This window comes from Lepisosteus oculatus, chromosome 5, assembly GCF_040954835.1.
Source record: "Lepisosteus oculatus isolate fLepOcu1 chromosome 5, fLepOcu1.hap2, whole genome shotgun sequence".
Lineage (NCBI taxonomy): Eukaryota > Metazoa > Chordata > Actinopteri > Semionotiformes > Lepisosteidae > Lepisosteus > Lepisosteus oculatus.
In genome coordinates, this window is record NC_090700.1 from 10,025,561 (window position 1) to 10,045,388 (window position 19,828).

The following is a 19,828-nucleotide window of genomic DNA, read 5'->3' on the forward strand; positions in this document are numbered from 1 at the left end:
TGCCATGTAATAATAAACAGCACATGATGACCAACCACACGATACATGAGAGATCTCATACAGCATAATGGCTTACCTTAACTTCAAAGAAGGCAGATCCAAAGGTAGGCCATTTGAAGATGATTTTTAAGAACATCAGCTTAGCCTCCTCTCTCGACTTCCCTGCGAACTTGTTGAAATAGGCTACGATGGACTGCACAGAGACAGAGCAATCAGTGCACTCTAGCAAGCAATAGCAACAATATCACTGTAAGGCGTTTCAAAGCTGTAGCCTCAACTCCACCGTTTTTTCACTACCGACTGCTATGTAGTCAGACTGAAGAGAACCTTTCACATTTTTTATCTCACCGTCTGTCAAGACACTTGCAATTCCAGTTTGATATTCTGTAATATCCCTGCAATCGCCTTGCTTCCATTCAGAATCCTGAAATGGCTGCTAGAGATAAACTCTCCGTTGTAGCGGATCGCCTTACTTACTTGACGGGGAACACTTCTGGAAGGGCACCTGCAGAAGGCTTACACATCCTGCTCTGCTGTAACGCATGCCAGTCTCGATGCTCACCCGTTTCCAGTCATCTGGGGAGAGCTGACGAATCAGATCTTGTGGCACCAGCTCTTTGAGCATCTTGGGAATGCTGGGAAAGTGGGACTTGTCGTCTTCAAATTTGACCCGGTAGATGAGTGCTGCCAGCTGGAACACCTCCTCCCGTGAGCACTTATGGTAGCCACGGAGGTACTTGGGCAGCTCCTGGCCAGGGGAGACATTTGACATTAATTCATCACTGGGCCCTGCTTAAGCCACCACTAAGGCATTGGTGCACAAGAACCACTACTCAACACTGAGAAGTCACATTCCAGCCAACGATCATCCATTGATCGCACCGACGCAGAAAGGTGCCATTTTTTTTGGAGCTGACCAATTCGATCGATTGATTGATTGAACCGGTGAGCAAAGTAGTAAAGTGCACAGATAAAAATGATTCGAATGTGTTCAAAACAGATGCATACGCAGGCAAGAGTGATGAAAGCACTATGGCGAAAAACCACCATTGGTGTTCATCTGTGGCCTAACGCTAAAAAAGAAAAGCACTATTAATATATTAAAGTACGCTGTCCGGTTCTGTTGAAAGAGTACGCATTTCAGCGAAGGGCAGAGCAGTGTGACAGTTTGAGCACAAAAGATGGAGGAGGAGGAGTAAGAATCTGTGAGCAAAAATTTCCTACAGCCAGAGGTCACCTGATAATAGTGGAATATGGAATCTGCCATGGAGTCCTTCCCAGGGACTGTGCTTGTCCAGAGTTTTTTCATAAAGAACACCTGATATGTCAATGAAGGCACGATACCTGCAAGGCAGCGAAGGCACAAATGAAAAAGAGTCCTGGAACAAACACATCTTTTTTTCCATCGCCCAGGACCCGTGTTCAAACATTCACACGGTGTACCAAAATACTAAAGAATTGTAAGTTCTATGGTGACCTATCTCATACACCGCAGGGGGAATGGATCACAATACATAGTATGGAAATTGTTATTCCAGAAATAGCAGGAAACCAGGTTCTTTCCTCTGTATTCTGTTATGGGAAAGAAGACTTATGTATGTTACCTCAAATGAGGAATCATTTTTGATGCCCCCAGTGTTTGGAGTGGAGTAGAGGGGGTTAGGTTTCTGACCAAAGGACTGTTAGCTGAAATATTGGGTGGGACGCTTGCTCTACCCTTGAGCAAGGTCATTCACTCAAATTGTTCCAGTCAGTGCCCTGTTGCACAAATAAGAAATACTAGAAAGAAGAATTAGTATACCGCTAGAAAATAAAAACAGCTTTACCATCTTTTGCAGGTCTGGCTTTCTTAATCCAGTCTGTAAGATGCCTCACAAAGTCAAAGAAGAAATCACCTTCTGGCACACTGATCACCTGATCAAAAGGAAATTATGCTATTCACAGAGCAGCTAGGGCATGAGAACGAAGCCTTAATACACAATGCTTTCACCTTGTATGAAGTATTCTGTTTACAGTATGTCTGTTATTCAAACATGTTATTCCAGGCTATGTAAAACGGGCTCTTTAATCCCAGGATTCTTCTGGCCTCCTGCCTTAGTACTGTATAAAAAATTAATCCCAATTCCTACCTTGTCAGAAATCTTTACAAACAAGCTGAAGCCCTCGGGTGATTTGAGCAGCAACCTGCTAGAGATGTTTTGACAGAAGTCCTTTGCTTTTGTGCTTGACTCCACTTCAAAAGCCTGCAAACACATTCAGGGGAGACTTGGTTTAATTCATGTGTCTTCCAGTGCAAATCATCACACCTGAGCTTTAGACTACGTGCACAAGCTACTGAGACTTGATAATATGAAATTAATCGGGAGAGGAAAATTTAATTTAGTTAAAGGGGCTACCAAATGAGAAACTAATTACAAACCAGTTGTTCTTTTAATTAATCATGTGAAACAGATTCTTGGAATTCATTAAATTCCACAGCCAAAGTTGCTTACTGCTGTTCTCAGCGGCTCCATGCATTTTGAAATACATGCAAATGAGGTTAAGGAGAAAATAAGATGATGTTTTTCATTCTTCACCCATAAGCAAGACCAGAACCGTGAAATTTGTGTGATGGGGCTTGTAGGGAGAGCAGAATGTCTGGTTTTTATGTTGAACACATTTCTTTTGAGCCCACAAGATGGTTGCTTAGTTAAAGATCGTTAAACAAATAGATCTCTGAGTGTTATTTTAATGACACAGAAAATATGCCTTTTAATAAAAAAAACATTCTATGCCTTCCTGGAACACAGCATCCAATACACTAGATTATATTTTCTTTAAGAAATAAAATAATAGCAACTCTCTACAAAAAACAAACATTACAGTGGCAACATTATATTTAGCTATCGTTCGATCCACCTATCCATGTTCAGATTGTTGTGAAAACAAATAACCAAAATGTTATTAAGAAAAGTAACATTTTATCATGTTTTAACTGAAAAATGGACGCAACAGTGCTGAGGGTATGACTCCTTGTGTTCTCACCTCATCAGTGTCATCTGGGAAGTACACTTTATGAAAGATCTGGGTAGTTTTGTGCTGAATGGCTTCAACCTCCACCAAATGAGGAGGGTATTTCCTTGATCCATTTCTAAGTTTCCAAGAGGACAAAAGGAGCAGAAATGGAGAGAATTAAAAAAATCACAGAGAATAAAAAAAGGAATATTCTGTACTTCATTAGACCTCTCTAAATTATTTTGTTCCAAAATATTATTTGCCATTTTTATCTATGTTTTATAAATATTTTTCTAAACTAATGCACAAACATTTACCAAGCCACTGTTTCAGTTCACCTGAAACTGATCTGCCTGATATCAGGGTTACAACACTTGTGACATTTTTATGTTTAGGTCAGTTACAGAAGATAACCTACAGTAGGTAACTTATCAAAACAAGAGCAACATCAATCTCTATGAAATTCCATGATGTTTCTCCATGAAAAAAATGAGTTACTGATAAGTTCTTGTAACTTTTAGTTACAAGAGTAACTTTAGCCCCTTTGCCTACTACTGCATATAAAAAAAAACTTACTGACAGCAATAACATAAAGTATCATCTTAGGTATTTATCTTCTAGTGTCTTTAAAGAATGGTCACAATTGTTCTGACATGTAGCTGAGTTGTGTATTGCATTAAAGATGCGAACAAGAGTTTGTTTCTTAATAAACCAAACCCAATTTCGAGTTAATTTCATATTTCTGTATAATTATTTCATAAAAAGTAAAAAACTACTTAAGAGATTTTTATTAGCCATTAGTGTTGGCTTTTCTTCATATTTAACGTTTACTATAAGTAAAGCACTTCCCACTCATTAGGTCCACACAGAGATTTTTCAGGATATTAGCTCACACCCAAAGAAGGCTCCACAGTGATTCCTTTCTTCTCTTTTCAGCATGGAATAAACCTTTTACTTGTTCAATTTTTAGGTTGTTTTCTGAGACACTTACAGCACTTCACTCTGGTATCCTGCAAATTGTACTGAATGTATTTTTATTTAAATTCACAACAATGTTTGCAATATAGATTTTTTTAGTATTTAGTTGTAGTAAATTAAGAATATAAAAAGGATTTAACATCCTAAAAGTGAATGGCTAACTAAGCTTATATAATTATAAGTTTTATTCCATGCTGAAATGAAAAGAAAAAAGACACAGCGTTTTAGCTGTGGAGCCTTCAGGTGTCTTTATCTGTTCCTTTACAGCCTACACATGCTGACGCAGCACCCTACTCAAACCTCTATGATTAAAGTCTCTAACTCAAACATTTCCATCACTTGCAGGTAAGGGCGAAGGCATCTGAAAATCCCAGAAGGACAAGATGGAAGGGACTGCAATGGATGCCAGTCCATTGCAGTCCACTGACCTTACATACACCTACAGTACTAGCATACATTGACCAATTAACGTAGTCAGCATGTGTTCAGCAGGTGGGAGAAGCAACAGTTTGTTTGCTTATACGTTTTTTCCCAAGCACTGTTACCGAAGAGCCTTTTGGAGTCTCTGCATGCAGTCTGGAGCCAATGGGTGGTATTTTCTGGACTGAAGGAACCTCTGTACATGGGGCAGAAGCATGTTGCTTGGAGGAAACAGACCTGTGCACAACCATAGCAACTCCCAGCCTTTCTCTTCACTGTATCTGGGAAAAACAGGCACAACACATACACAGTGATTAGACAGAACAGGCCTGCAGTATGAAAGAAGCACTGTTCTTCCCCAGCACTCTGACTTGACTTGACATGACTTTTTGCTGCCCCCTGTAGTTTCTTCACAAACACCTCAATTGCTATTTTCTCAGTTCTGCCCATCCCATACAGATGTGGTATCTGCTAGGACTCTCAGTATTTGAGGACTCTCAAAAATGGAGCATTTTACAACAACAAATAAAGTACTGCGATTTCATGGAGGAAGGAGAGAGGATATTACAACACAGACAAGGGTAATATTAGTGACAGGGAAGGTTTGCTTTGAAAGAAACATACACTAATCTAAAAAGTGAAATCTACATACTTGACATGATTTTCAGTGAGCTGTTTGAGTATCTGGCAGAATATCTCATCTTTGAGGGGTTCTGCTTTCAAGGCACCTTCAAAAATTTGGTCTGTTAGCTCATTCACGGAGCGTGTGCGCTTGGATGGGTAGTCACCCATGTACTTCATTATAGGTGGAGGACGAGCAGTTAAGGAAAAGAAATCAATCACCATTATTCTCTGAGCACCCAGTACCCACAATGTAATCCTTAAAGATAGCTAGCCTAAGAATGATAGGGCAATAACTCCTCATTTGCATGATTTATCATACATACTGTAGTATGTACTGCATACGCAAACAAGATCATCAGCTTCTAAAAGGAAACAGTCCATCATAGCTTTTGGTCACTTTCAGCAATCCACAGCACAATGCTTCAGGGTTAAAGTGGCACAATGAAGGCTTAGGTTAACCAGTTTAACCATGCTGAAAAGGTCTGAAGCTACTAATGAATTAAGGAGACCTGGACTGTTGCCCTTGATTTGGAGAGCCCTGTCTTAGACCCACCATCCAGACACAGCATTGAAATCGCACACAGAAGGGCTCGGTCTCGCCAAGGCGTCATGAAGACTGAAGGGTGAGTGAACCCCTTGAGCCCAGTGAGAGGATATCGATGAAGGCCATGCAGGCCTCTTGGGAGAGCTCCTCGTGGTTCAGAACCTTCTTCAGCAGTGGCTGTTTGATGGGCTCCCGGGTGCAACACCACAGCTTATCCTTCCCTCGGCTTTTGGTGATCATGACTCGACTCAGAGTGTGTTTAGGAGGCGGTCTGGAAACAAGGAAGAACACAGGGCAATCACCTTAATTCCAGCCTCCACAGAGAGTGGCAACACAGCCCGTTAGGGAGGGAGAGACAGTGGGTGATACAACATCACAGTATTAGTTTGAAAGTATTGTTTTGGAAAGGAAACTAGTTACCTGGTCACGGCTTTCAAAATGGTAAAAATACATATTCTAAAAATAGTGAAATAATGGCAGAAGGGGATCTGTAGGATTAAGACCTCAACAGGGTACCAATCTGACCAGTTAATTGGTCATCCTTCAGTAAGACCATAATTTCCTCTGGAAAGTGAAGTTTTATTATATATTCATCATTCACTATTTTGAAAATCTCAACTCAAAACAAAATCTTACATATACATACATGGAATGATATATATTCCATTTGGGAAAGACAATTATCTGATACGTCCGGTGATGGACTGGCGTCCCACCATCTCAGATCTAAGTTTCTGCCAAGATCAGGCTCCAGTCTCCCTGCGACTCTGAATTGGATGAAGCTGTTAGAAAATTGACAGAATTTTCCAATACATTTATCACTTTTTCTTCGTCTGGCAAGTCTTTAGGCCATTGAATCTTTAACCGCAGGTAATTCTGCATGAAACCCTCTGGTACCTGAAGTAATCATAGGAGAATTCCTCTAGTGTATAGGGCTTGACTTTCTCCTCGCTGTCTACCAGAGCCAGCTGAGATGTCCTGATGGCATCCTGTCTCTGGTCAGGTGTCATGGTAACCAAGGCCTGGAAACACAGAGAGAGCTTAGCTAATGTGTGTGTATGTGAGTGTCAAAACCTCTGTGTCGCACTGGGAGTAACCTTCAGTTATGGAAGCTTTGCGTACTGGGGGATGATCAGCCAGCTTTGTACAAACGTTGGACGCTACGTAAAAAGAAAAAAATCTCTCTGGAAGATACGAACTGAGATAAACTGGAACGCTGTTTCTGTTAATTATGGAGGGATTTTGTCAAATTAAAAAAGATACAGTAGGCTAATTCTTAGTCAAACCTCATGATTTTGCACAAAGCCCTTTAATAATATTGAGGTTTTTATTTTATATTTTAAATCTGAACTTTTTGAACAGTGTACCAAATGTTGTGAAGCGTCACTCACCACAATCTCAGACGGTGGCCTGGTGACAGTGGGCAGCACGTAGACACAGTCTGCAGGGAAATCGCCCTTCTGCTTGGTCCTGTCGTTGATGCCATGAGCCCAGCCAGAGTTCATTACCTGCTCCCCAGTGTCCTGGTCCAACAGGATGAGATCTCCCTTCACAAAACTCAGGAATGTGGACTCATCTCCAGCTGCAATCATTAAAACAATATTATTAATGACATCAATATTATTATTATTTCTTCTGCCTTTTCGTCCCTACACTGGAATAGAAATGTACAAATTGTAATTCGTGTGCAGTAAATCTTTTCATCTTTATAATAAGGATATGGTATATGGTAATATCCTTAACTAGAAGGATATGTAAATTATTTCTGAGACAGCAATGGAAACTTCTAGACAATGAATGAGAAATAGCTGATATACTGATTGAGTATTTTATTCAAGTGTTTAAGTTTCAATTACTAGAAGTGCTCAAGATTAATAATCCCCCAGGGCCTTTGTATCTTGGTATCTCATTAATTACTAATTGCACTGAAGGAAACTAGAGATGTTATTCAGAAGCCATTGAAGCAACTTGCAGACTAGGAAATTGCCCTGTATTCCTTATTGATAAGACGGTTGACCTAAGTATTTATAGACCAATAATTCTGACTTCTGTTACATTGAAGGTTATGGAAACAATTATATGAACTTAACCAGAAAATCACATATATGAAAATAATATTCTAGGGAACAGCCAATAAGAATTTAGAAAAGCTAGGTCTCACCTGACCACCCTGTTGGAGCTCTCTAAACAAACAGCAACAGTCATGCAGACACATGGAGCATGTGGCATGGTGTATTTATATGTATTTGTATGTTCAGAAGGATTTTGATAATGTTCCTCATGAAATATTAATTCTCAAATTTCAGGCGACAGGCTTTAAAGAAACTTGAGTGCCTGGGGTGTTCAGACTAGGGTATTGGAATTTGTGGAGTACCACAATGATCTGTACTAGGACGCCTGCTCTTAATTAGTAGAATAATTAAAAAGTAATTAATAGAATTATAAAGGTATGTAATAGAATTATAAAAGTATTTAATGTAGTTAAGAAATTGCTAAAGTTTGCAGATTATACAACAATAGGAGGATTAGGAAAACTGTTAAAGTAGCAAAATTAATTAAAAAGAATTACTGTAGATAGGATTTGAAACTTGGCAAAGACCTTACAGATTACATTTAATTTAGACAAGTGCAAGGTATAATATAAATATATAAATAAATATAAAATGGGAATACTGATCTAAATCTAGTGACTACTTATGAAAAAGACAATGTTTGTTGACATATTTTTTCATTTTATAGACAGTATGGGAAATCAATATAAAAGAAAATAAAGTTAAGATATATCATCAAAGGTGTTGTGTTACAATCAAGGCATGTTATGTTAAATGGTATAATGTTCAAGTAAGGAAGCATTTACAGTATTATATAAATTTTGGTCACCATGGTTCAAAAAAAGATATTGCTGTTCTGGAATCAGTCCAGAAACAGATGTGTTCCAGGGCTTATAGAAATATCTTACACTCACAGGCTGGAAGAACTTAATTCATTTAGCCTTGAATGGAGAAAACAACCTTTTCTTGAACAGAAAAGGGAGATGGTTCATGTATTCAAAATCTTCAAAGGCTATGACCAAGCCCACACAGCAGACCTTTTAGAATGATAAGTAATGTAATGAAAATAGAGGTTTTGTGTCTGTGTTAACAGGCCCTGCCAAGCTTTAAATCAAATGAGAGGTTTGTTCCATCAATCATTCAAAAATTACAATCATAGCTGCTGCTCAGCCTGTGGGTCTGAGGTTTGCAGTCAGAAAAAAAATCTGTATTCCTTTGGTGTAATGCTCAGGATTTGGGAACACCTTAATAACTTGATTTCTTTGTGAACCGATAGCTTACCAGGATTGGGGTTGTCCTGCAAAGCCACCACAAACTTGGACCGGTTCCTCAGGCCTTCGAGGAAGGTGACGACGAGGTCTCGGATGTCTTCTGCATTGTTGGAGGTGAAGGTGTACTCATCTCCCTTGATGGTGGCGAGAGTGAAGCTTTGTCCTTGTAACTTGCCTCCTCTGTCATTGAAAGTTAGTAAACATGAGAAAAAAGCCATTTCAGTGCTCGCACTGTTTATTGCCTTCCCACATTTCATTAGGAATTATTGCTACAGATGCACATTAGCAACAGATGACCAGTTTTAAGACTTATACTGCTGATGTTCTCAGTTTCAACTAAGGGCTTGCCAATGAACTGTACACTGGAAAACAAGTGAAGTTTTTTCTGTAAAACATAATTCTTAGCACAGCAAACCATTACGATAAATAAATCTGTTCTCTTCAATGTGCACTGCACTAGTAGTCTGAATATATTTCTCCTCTGATGGACAGTGAGAAACTAGACCCGTAAGGTCAACTAATCAATCAGACAGATGTACCTGCTGCTGGAGACCGCTGTGATTTCAGGAAAGGAGAGTTCCAGGAGGACTTGCTCTTGTTCATCAACAAAATAAACCCCCGTCCAGTTCACGGCCACAATCACATCATTCTTTGGCAGACTGGGGCCTATTTAATGAAGCAACAAAATCTCTCAAAAATGAATTGCAGAATTAAGCATTTCAGAAACTAAATTGATGACAGTTGTAAAACCTGAAGATTAAATAAACAGATGACTCATCTTTTTAAAAAGGCAAAGATATTAATCTGTGATGAGCCAGGTCAGCAGCAGTAACAACTAAAGTTTGTGAAATGCGTGATGACAAGTTAACAAGTAAGGATGGCACACACAACTTTAGCACACCAGGACAATGTAAAGTATTCTATCAAACCTTCCCATTTTAGGCAGTGGGAAGAAACTGAAGTACCCTGAGAACACCTACCCAAACATGGAGAACAGACTTTACCAACCCTTTACCCACAGTCTCTCTCTGTATAGGGTAAACCAGCATCTTGAAGCTGTGACACAGTAGTGTCACCAAGCCTCCCTCCTCTAATCCATTAAAATATCTTAATCTTAAAATCTCAAAAAGTGATACACCAACCTGAAAATTTAAAGGCTTCATAAAATCGTGAGAAAAGTAAAGGCCACTTGAATCGAGCAAAATCTACCACTTCCTCCTTGACCTTCTGGGGGTCCATTCTTTTCTGGGTGTAAATTCCCTGCAGAACGAAAGGGTTACAAAAACTCCACAGAACTTCTCACTTTTCCAAAAGCAATAACCGCATGGAAGGTTTAGTTGATATGCAGCTGCATTGCACGAGTGCAGTAGTTCTTTAATCTATTAACAAGTGATCAACGGACGATGAGGATGAAAAGACACATTGAAAATAACACAGTGACTTTCAATGCTTTCAATTTTACTTTGCTTAAATTATATTCTAGCCCACCTGAATGAGGTGAATGAGGACAGTCTTGAAACTCATTAATTAGCACAGGGTTCATACCACTTACAAATTACGCAAATTACATGGAGCTTTTAGAAAGCTGAAAACCAATTTAAAAATGATAAAAAATAGAAAATAGATGTGGAAATAGAAAATAGAAATAGAAAAAATGGAATGAACTCAGCTAGAGCAAAAACCTGAAGATACAGAGATTACTCAGAACTGACTAAGAACTAGGGTATTTGGGGAACCAGGGCCAAAAAGTGCAGAAAAAGGTCCAACAATCAAAGAGATCAATTACTGGCATCAATTATCTCAGGTGATTAAAGGCCCAACCAAAAATGAAACTGCAGACACAGTGGTATTTTAAGATCTGGATTGAGAGCCTCTGCACTGAATTCCCAATGCCAATGTCTTTTTTAAGGATGTCCTCTGGGTGCACGTTTTTACCTTTTTATGTGCTGCCATGATGAATTGTGCCCACTTCTCCACAGTCTTGGAGGAGCTGATCTCTCGGTCAGGGATATAGGAAGGGATTAAGCTGAGCAGTCGTTCCAGGAGCACATCTGAGCCATAGTCCACATAGTACTGCTGGGAGGCCAGCTCTGCCAGGTCTTCTTCCTGAGCAAGGATGCAGAAGGCAGCGAAATCATGAAAGAGACTTGCAGGTTTAACACCAACACTTTCCAGTGTCTCACATGGACATTTACTGCAAAAAAGTGATTCAGTGAACAGAACGTTTATAAACCGAATATTATCTTTTTTTGTCATGCAAGGCGTCCTATGAGTATTCAACCCAGCTTCAATTTTATAATCTGATGCTCCAACTTCTGGCCTGAAGTTCAGAATCAGAACTCACCCGGTCACAGCGGTACTCCCCGAATTTCACCCCCCTGACAATCTGCTGGTAGATGAGGTTGGTGGCCACGTTGTCCTCACTGGGGCTGTGCCAGGGCGTGAAGATCTCCTTACGGAAGAAGAGCCTCCAAGGCGCATTGCGCTCTTGGGCTCCCTGCTCCTTGGCGTACTGTTCGCACTGGGACACTGCGTCCATCACGTGGTCGTTCCCGCTGCCCAGAGAAGACACCTACAGGGGGAAGACAGCCATAGCAGAGTGGAGATAAGGTCCTCCCGGGCTCAGCAATTACTCTGCACGATCTGCTCATCGAAATGGATTGCCCTACCTACATGGATAGCAGTGCACATTTCTGTGATGCCAATTGCTCACTAGGATACGGTACGTTGTCATCAAAACCAACTCACAACATGAAGTTAAAGAATGCAGATAAGTTCTAAATGGAAAAAAAAAGTATTTTCAGGCTGGGGGCCCACAACAATAAAGCTGTAAGAAAAATGACAAGAATTTACTTCCGCTCATTTACAAAGGAATAAGAATCCTGGTCATAGCCCTCTGATGCAAGACGTAATATACCGATCCAAAGTGTGAAAGAATTACAGGCCTTAAAAGCCCAGGCTACATTAATCCCCAGGCAAAGCATTCAACAGTTACCTTATCAAATAAGGCAATGTAGAGGGAGAAGCCAAAGCGGTCTTTCAGGTTGATCTTATCTGCGAGAGCATTGCAGAGCTCTTTGGCGGTTGTGGCTGAGTCCGTCAGCAGAGTCTTAGTTGTGCCATCCATGAATGTTACAGGCAGCATGATGGGCTTCTTTGACTTTGTAGCCTGGGACAAAAGGAGCAAAGTTATTTGCTTATAGCTAGAGATTAAAAATGGATTTGGAAACCAATGTTTCAAATTAGAATTATGTCCACTGAGTCTCAGGTTGATCTTTTCTCATGATACACCTGCATACTAATCCGGAAGATGCAACTCACACAAATGCCAAAACACATCTTCTTTGAGGTCTGGACAAAGAACGGCGGATGTAGAGAAAATTACGGTACCTGGAGCTCCAGCCAGGAGGGTGGCTGTGTTCTTGTCCCATTCACAAAGGTCCTCCTCAGCCTCTCCTCACAATACGGGGCATAGCCAGGTGGGCCGCCACTGATGAAGTTTCTTAAATACTACAAGAGGAGATCAGGGGAGACCATGTGCTTGTGATCATGCACTTGGCAAAGATTGATTTCAAGAAATAAAAAGAAGGAAGGCAGTTCAACCCAGGGGGAAACAGACTATACCACAGACATCATTTCTGAAAAGAGCAGGGCCAAAAACAAAGCCTTACTTTGACAAATTTCTCGGAGGGGGCAAAGCAGCCCACACAGAGGGACACGAGGATCCATCCCCGGGCGTGGCTGCTTTTCGATGGGTTCTGAGTCAGCTGTTTGCAGATCTGACAGTAGATCTCATCTCTACCAACAGACAAGCATAAGCAAGCGATTTAAGATCCAGCAGATCCAACGAGGAAAGATATGATCATGGCACTCGTGCACAGAGCAGTCTGTGTTGGGTCCTTCCTGGGGCTTAGAGCAGGAGGGACGGAGACAGACTTGCCTCAGGGCTGGCCGCAGGATACCATTGCCGATGATGAAGTGCAGCTTCTCCAGGTTGGAGGTGGGACGGTCCTCCAGCATGCTGTTGCCCTGTAGACTGTGCTCTCCATCGTTCAGCCTCTTCGTCACCTGAGGACACACATGGAACAGGTAACCAGGGCTTATGTGGGGAGAAGGTCACTTCCCGCCTCCACCACCAATACCATACTCATATCACAAGGATGTAGCCTCTCATTTTAAACATCCGGAGGACTCAGTGCTTGCTCTGGCTCTGCCTCTTTTCAAAAAAAGAGAAAAGTGCAAAGTTATAGACAAATGTCCATTTTGCCTTGTCTTTCTAGGACAATGGAAAAATTGTTGACACAAAGTTAGGATCTCTAGCTGCATTGTATCGGAGATGGATGGTTTTGTTCTGGGCATGAAAGTGTTACAGCAGACTTAAATTCTTCTGCTGCCATCCTTATAGATTTATCTAAGGCTTTTGATATTTTTGTGGATCACACTGTTCTTCAGAAAATGTAATTTTTTTTGCACGGTTTTAGAATGACTGTTCTTTTAATGTTGTTTGTTTGTGAGATACTGTAGAGCTGCTCTTGGGGAATGTGATGTCATCTTACATTCTGCCTCAGAATTTACCACTGGTGCTCCCAGTCCCTCTCATTACTGTGATCTTTACCCTTCGATTGATCAGCCCAATCTACTAACTAGAAGAATACTTCATTGGTTTAAGTTAATTTATAGATCTCTAATTGGGAAAACACTTTCTTGTCTTTATAATTTAATGCAGTTCCCTCTGCTATCTTTCAAGACATAGTGCTTTTATGACAATGAATCTCCTGAAAGCAACAACTGACTGGGATATAGTTGCCTACAACAATCATCAGAGTGAGCTGAAACTATTTTGTATGTGATAGTGATTTCAGCTGTATAATTGTAGATTGTCACTTGCCCTTGTTGACACTGCAACATCCTGTTATATTATGCCCTGATATGCTGTGTAATTTATTTTTTATTGTTCGCTTTCAGTGCATTATTTTTTGCATGACAATGGTGTAATCCTACTGGCCAGGTTGTTTCTGCATATTTTAGAATTTGTTTGCAACTGATTTATCTGGTTAAATCAATTAGAATGATTAAATCATGGACTTACACATAAAAGACAGTACTTATCATATTAATTAGAAGTGAAAAACATGTTAATATGCATTATCAGAATACCTTTTTTTAGGTATGATTACAGATTTACAGATTATTTCCACTAAAACTGCCTTTTGTTCTGCTTTTTGGGGTCTAATTTCAGTCAGGTCACACACATGCAGAAGCTGTGGTTTCCAAATCAAGTCTCACCTCCTCTGTTAACTTTGATTTTTTCTTAAGCGTGAGAGACACTAGCTTGTGGCGCACACTGTTCTTCTTGTGGCTGTCAATGTGAGTGTTCTGGAAACAAAAAATAAAGAATTCTATACAGAGCAAATCAGAAATTGTAAAAATCCATGAATATTTGAGCAATGCAGTTGAATTTAGGAATTTAGTTACTTTGTTGTGCAAAAATCCATGTGCACCAATGATTTAAGTGTTTTTGCATCCTTAGGTATAACAAACTTTGGGTATTTAAATATAATAAAAACATATAAAACGCTTTACACATTTTCAGATCCTGTAGATACAATGGATTTTATATTGCTTAACACACACATTGGTTTATCCAGTGATTTGCTGGATGCCAGGTTTCTGTAATAGCACCACATTTTCTCTGTAAGGTCACCAGATGTATACAACTTGATTAATATTCTCCAATACTATTTATTTAACATACAAGAGTGTTTCATAATGCCAATACATGATAAACAGTGAACAGTGAACAGTCCATCTTGCAATGTTTGATAACACAGCTCCATACACTGCACTAGGTTTACTAAAGAGCATTTGTGTCACCTAAACTAGCACAAATCTTAAAAGGCTGAGGTTGGTCAACTTCACAAACAGTATCTCATTATTGTCTGACATGGGAAAATGATGTCTTTCTGTGCTATCTCCATGATCTCACTGACAGCTGGGAGTTAATTTCTTGAAGTGAATAAGCAACTATGTCCACAGCCCATTCTGCAGCTCCTTCCAGCTCCTCACCTCTCCTTCCCCCTGTAGGGCCTGCAGCTCCCTCTTGTAGGTCCTCTTCCCCAGGGTCTCGTAGATCTTGGTCATGACTGGGATCTTCTCGCTGCCATCGCTCATGGCTGTGTGATACTTCGGTTCAGGCAGATCTCCCATGAACCTCAGCACTGTGATCCACACGGCTAAGGCAGCCTGTAAACAAGAAGACACTTCCTCTAGCCCCAGTCATCACTCTAAAAGAGGTAGACGTTGGACATCCTTAGCTCTAGGATTCTATGTTTAAACCAGATTCTGTGTTCAATGGCGAGCCCATAAAGATATTAGTCCATCCCCAACAACTTTCAGATTAGTGTTTTTAATCTATAGTATAAACTCAAAAGAATTAATAAGGACATTGAACAAGTAAACTGTCCGTAGAAATCACCTTCAGAGATGTTCAGAACAGATGACGGGGCAGGGTCATTATTTTTGAAAATACAAACAGAACTGAGAATGTTCACTTAGTGAAACCAAGACCTACCAGCTGGTCTCCCTCGTCCTCGTGGAAAAGAAGAGGCTGCTTGAGTGGGCGCCGGATGTAGGTTTGTGTAGTGGTGCCCTGGAAGTAAGTGGCGGCGAACTTGGCAAACTTGTACTCGGAGAGATCTTCCTGCTCCTCCTCCGGCAGGGGCAGCGCCTCATCCAGGTCCTCCTCCTCCAGCTCCTTCCGAGCCCGTTCCAGGTCCTGGCACACAAATACACACCGCCTTGCTGACACTCACAATAGGCAACTGCTTGGATAACACAGATACTTCCTGTCTCCTTGAGGGACTAACTGTTTCATTTTATCTTGGTGTTTACTTTTGCATTGATACATTTACTGTACGTCCCGGTAAATGCGTTGCATTTCTTGACATCTCAGTCATTATTGAGCAGAGATTGAGTATAGTCATCTTTTTCATTATTGAAGGGAAATAGATCCCTCTTGAGCTGGGCTTAATTATAGGGTCTTAATTAAGACCTGTACACATGAGTTTGTGAAGTATGAGACCAGATGCTTTGCTCGTTTTCTGGAGACTGGATGATCCTTGTTCATTTCCCAGTCATTCTTTCATGTGTAAGCAAAGAGCGCTGATGTAAATTTAGAGCCGATACAATCACATGTGCTTCCACCTGTGGGGAGGGGTCTCTGGTTGTGACTGCATTCTGGGCGTGTCTCATGGTTACCTCAAATCCCGACGGCGCCTGTCCCTCCTGCCCTGGAAAGGAGTTGGTGGTGCCTAGGAAGCCGAACATCTTGTCCACCATTTCTGAGTCATTGACAGGCTCTTGTCGTGCTTTCTCCATCTGCTCTACCATCTCCTTCTTGCGTCTCGCCTCCTCCCGCTCCTTCTTCTCCCTCTCGGCGTCTTCGCGGGCCAGCTGAGCCAGACGCTCCTGCAACCCAGGGCAAGTGGGGCACTAGGTCACCAGCTATTCTCGTCTACACCCCGAGGTTCTTACACTCGGTTCTCATACTCAGATACTCAGATCAATCAAGAGGGCCAAGGGACATTGCTTAATTCACAGCAGGATGGTATTTAACGGCAGCAGAAAATGTAACCATTCTACCTGTATGAGGAAGTAGAATCAGTTGCGATATGCTATCAACAATATATCAACAATATCTCTAAAAAATCAAATCTGTTTTAGATTTTTCAAGATTACATATTTTTTGAGACATTCGATGTAAAAAACAATCTAGTCTTTTCTAAGATCTTGGCTGATTTGGGTAAAAGATGAATCTGTTGTTTATATGAAGCAGGACAAAGGGTGGTGATGCAAGGGGTGTGCTCCCATCTATAGCTCCCCCATTTCCCCACCTGGTGTTTCTTCTCAGCCTCTGCCTTGGCCTTCTTGGCACTCATCTGGTTCCTCAGCTTCTCCTCTTCTGCCAGGCGCATCTTCTCAGCCTCCAAGCGCCGACGGTACTGACCACAAAGCCACAGGTTACATTTTTTAGGGAATTCAAGTCTTCAACCTTTTAACTGAGCCTTTAACTTCCTATACAACTTTTTGTATGAAGAGGTAGGGTGTGAGGTACACATAAAGGTTAATTTCAGGCTGAAAAGTGACACCTCAAGAAGGCTTTGTGCCTTTTCTTTCTGCTTTACACTGTGGAATCAACCTCTACTTGTTTCATCTCCCACTCTAACTTCTGAGTGCTAGCAACACCACACAGGTGACACTCAGAGAAGGCTTAAGAGCTTAAAAGTTGCATCCTTCTTTCTGCTTTTCAGGGAGAAATTACTTGTTCTTCTTTGTACAGTACATAGACTGTATAGAGTCATTCGCTCATATAAAGTTTAATGGAGCAGCAGTTGGAAGTACAGTAAGTATACAAGGTTTTCAGTAGTAATCACAGTATGTTGTTTATCCTGTTCCCTTACAAGGGCATTTGGTATGAATATATTTTTGAAAAAAATAAAATGAACAAGCATCAGAAAACTATAAATATACTATATACTGTAGTATAATATAAGGAATACTATACGTTTGGAAAAACCAAGGAACAATTAAATTCTCAGTGCCCCATTTTTACAAGAGGACGTATCTCTGCAGACAAATAGCTCTGTTGGCTGCGGTTGTGGTTTGCCAACTCACCTCTCCTTTAAGCCGCTTGTAGAGGCGCCGGGAGATCATGCCGCGGACGTAGGCCTGGATGGTGATGACAGCCCAGAGGCGGTGCCTGAAGGCCCGACGTACCAGGAAGCCGCGGCATCGGGCCTGGAAGCCCATAATGCGTTTCCTGGCCACATGATAGGTCTTATACAGCTTACGGGACCTGTAGAGCGCCTGAAGCCGCGAGAACCCGATGCGCATCTGGGAAAGAAACACATACTTGGCAGAGGGCTCTCTCATCGACAGGCCGAACAGAGACGAAACAAAACAACAAGCTGCAAAACAGAGCTGGCAGTTGGCTTGTGCTTGTCCCTCAGCGGGGCCTGCATCTGCAAGATGCTCATCTAGGGTACAAATGTATGGCTGGAAAAATTTGCTATTTCTTTTATACAAGGTCACCCATTTTAACACAACAGAACTTCCCTCATATACTAGTGCTCCCTTAACTGGCTATGTAATATTCCGCACAGATCTTATATGCTATAGTATTGTTTTATATACTGTATTTCTACTGCCTTTATGGGCACCAGCAAAACAATTTTAGACACCAATTTGGCTGGCTGTCAGACTGATATTACTGGTGTGTACATTTTTACCATATGCTGTTCATAATACAAATGGTTTCACATTAAATGGGAAAGAGGCCTTACTGCGCTGTAGTTCTTCCGACAGTGATACCCTCTCCAGTGTTTTTGTATCAGCATCACCGACTTTCTGATTTTCAGGAAATTGGACCTATAAAAAAGTTTGACAGCCACATTCACACACATTCAGGATCTGGGCATACTGAACGCACAATGGGAGAGGCCATGTCAAGTACACACACTCTGCATTACAGTTGGGGTTAGACTGGATTTCATCTGTAGGTTCAAACGCGCTCTTCTACAAGAAATCAAGTAGTGAAAACTGAGCTCTTCAATAAAATATACTTCCAGTTCATCTATCTGTGATGTGAACCTGCAAGGATTAAGCTCAGCAAGTTATGTGCTGTTTAAAACCAGAGCAGTACTTGAAAAGCTGAAAGTGTTAGGAGGGAGTTGCCAAATATAGCATGTCATAGAGTTCTCCCAGGCAGATAAGCTCCTGCTCTGTGGGCCTCACCTGTCTTTGAAGCCGCGGACAACCTTCTGGATGAGAATGACCTTATCGGTGATGGCCTTGTCCCGCTCAATCTCCAGCAGCATATCATGGTGGTCCTGTGGAAACAGATTTGAGCTCAAATCAGTTAACATGCATAAGATACACATGACAGTAGGGTCTCAGGTTGTGCATGGTATTTCAATGTTTACTCAAAAACAACTGCACCACACCATAGATAATGTTGTTTTTATTTTCTTAGAAATCTTGAAATGTCAGCCATACCAAAATGCTGTGAAGTAATCCTTCTCATTGGTGACCAAGTGCCATCAGCAGAAATCTGTGTTTTTTGCTGTCGCTTTCAAAAGAGACTAGATTTTGTCATCTAGTACAGAAAGCTCCCCTCTACAGACACTTCCTGTGTGGAAGTGTTGAGTTTGCCCTCTTTACCTCTGAAGTAAAGCACTTCCTGCTTCCACAGCTGTGGCCTTCAGATAGTGACTCTGGGACTGGAAAAATATTTGGCACTTCAGAATGATGGACATGCTTTCCAAGAACTTTTGACCTACTGTAAGTCTGATGTTGTCTTCTCTATTTAAGCTAAAAGGTAACCACACAATCAAACACAAATTATTTTTACAGTACCAGCCCTGGTTTTGATGTTTCTACGCCATTTGTACAATAAGATGATGTTTAACAACCTCATAAAAGTGTATGTGTTTTTATCAGTAATGCTAGTACATATTGTTAGACATGACAAGTACAAAAATGTTTTTTTACAGTAACCATGATTTGATACCTTGTTTTCAAATATCTTAACTTTCAAATGTCATTGAAGCAGAACTTTTGCTTTATGATGTTATATGTCATTATAAGTTAAAAGACTGTATATTTGCATACTCCTGAATAACAACAATGGGGATTTAGTGTTTTTAAGCTGCACGGTGAAAATATACTCCATATTTCACAAAGGACCTGTCAAGTGTCTAAAGACAGCTGAAGCAAAAATTAAATAAAAGGGTTGTTTCTGTGCACAAAACAATTATCAAATTAGTGTTGTACTTTTAAGGTCCAATGTAGATCGACAATCCTGAATCTTTAAATTTAGTGCATCAGTGCAGTGCAGGCAATTAGAAGTGAGAGTTATCCATTGTTCTGTTATGTCGAACCCTCCCGTC

At 40.8% G+C, this 19,828-nt stretch overlaps 1 protein-coding gene across 2 annotated transcripts in view; it reads right to left on the minus strand.

Annotated features, from left to right (window-relative positions):
* myo7aa (myosin VIIAa) overlaps positions 1–19,828 on the minus strand; it is a 52,687-nt gene that overhangs the window by 3,860 nt on the left and 28,999 nt on the right. For both annotated transcript variants that reach the window (XM_069190081.1, XM_015341432.2), the window contains 28 exons: positions 18,675–18,769; positions 18,224–18,308; positions 17,556–17,774; positions 16,775–16,882; positions 16,140–16,349; positions 15,454–15,657; positions 14,949–15,125; positions 14,169–14,258; positions 12,823–12,950; positions 12,554–12,680; positions 12,273–12,392; positions 11,878–12,051; positions 11,227–11,454; positions 10,818–10,988; positions 10,025–10,142; positions 9,422–9,548; positions 8,893–9,062; positions 6,952–7,142; positions 6,458–6,582; positions 5,674–5,831; positions 5,045–5,198; positions 4,518–4,673; positions 3,025–3,130; positions 2,130–2,243; positions 1,827–1,914; positions 1,238–1,344; positions 563–748; positions 77–193 (listed from right to left, as the gene is read on the minus strand). In XM_069190081.1, coding sequence (XP_069046182.1) covers positions 77–193; positions 563–748; positions 1,238–1,344; positions 1,827–1,914; positions 2,130–2,243; positions 3,025–3,130; positions 4,518–4,673; positions 5,045–5,198; positions 5,674–5,831; positions 6,458–6,582; positions 6,952–7,142; positions 8,893–9,062; positions 9,422–9,548; positions 10,025–10,142; positions 10,818–10,988; positions 11,227–11,454; positions 11,878–12,051; positions 12,273–12,392; positions 12,554–12,680; positions 12,823–12,950; positions 14,169–14,258; positions 14,949–15,125; positions 15,454–15,657; positions 16,140–16,349; positions 16,775–16,882; positions 17,556–17,774; positions 18,224–18,308; positions 18,675–18,769 — 4,053 coding nt within the window. The remainder of the gene's footprint in view (positions 1–76; positions 194–562; positions 749–1,237; positions 1,345–1,826; positions 1,915–2,129; positions 2,244–3,024; positions 3,131–4,517; positions 4,674–5,044; positions 5,199–5,673; positions 5,832–6,457; positions 6,583–6,951; positions 7,143–8,892; positions 9,063–9,421; positions 9,549–10,024; positions 10,143–10,817; positions 10,989–11,226; positions 11,455–11,877; positions 12,052–12,272; positions 12,393–12,553; positions 12,681–12,822; positions 12,951–14,168; positions 14,259–14,948; positions 15,126–15,453; positions 15,658–16,139; positions 16,350–16,774; positions 16,883–17,555; positions 17,775–18,223; positions 18,309–18,674; positions 18,770–19,828) is intronic.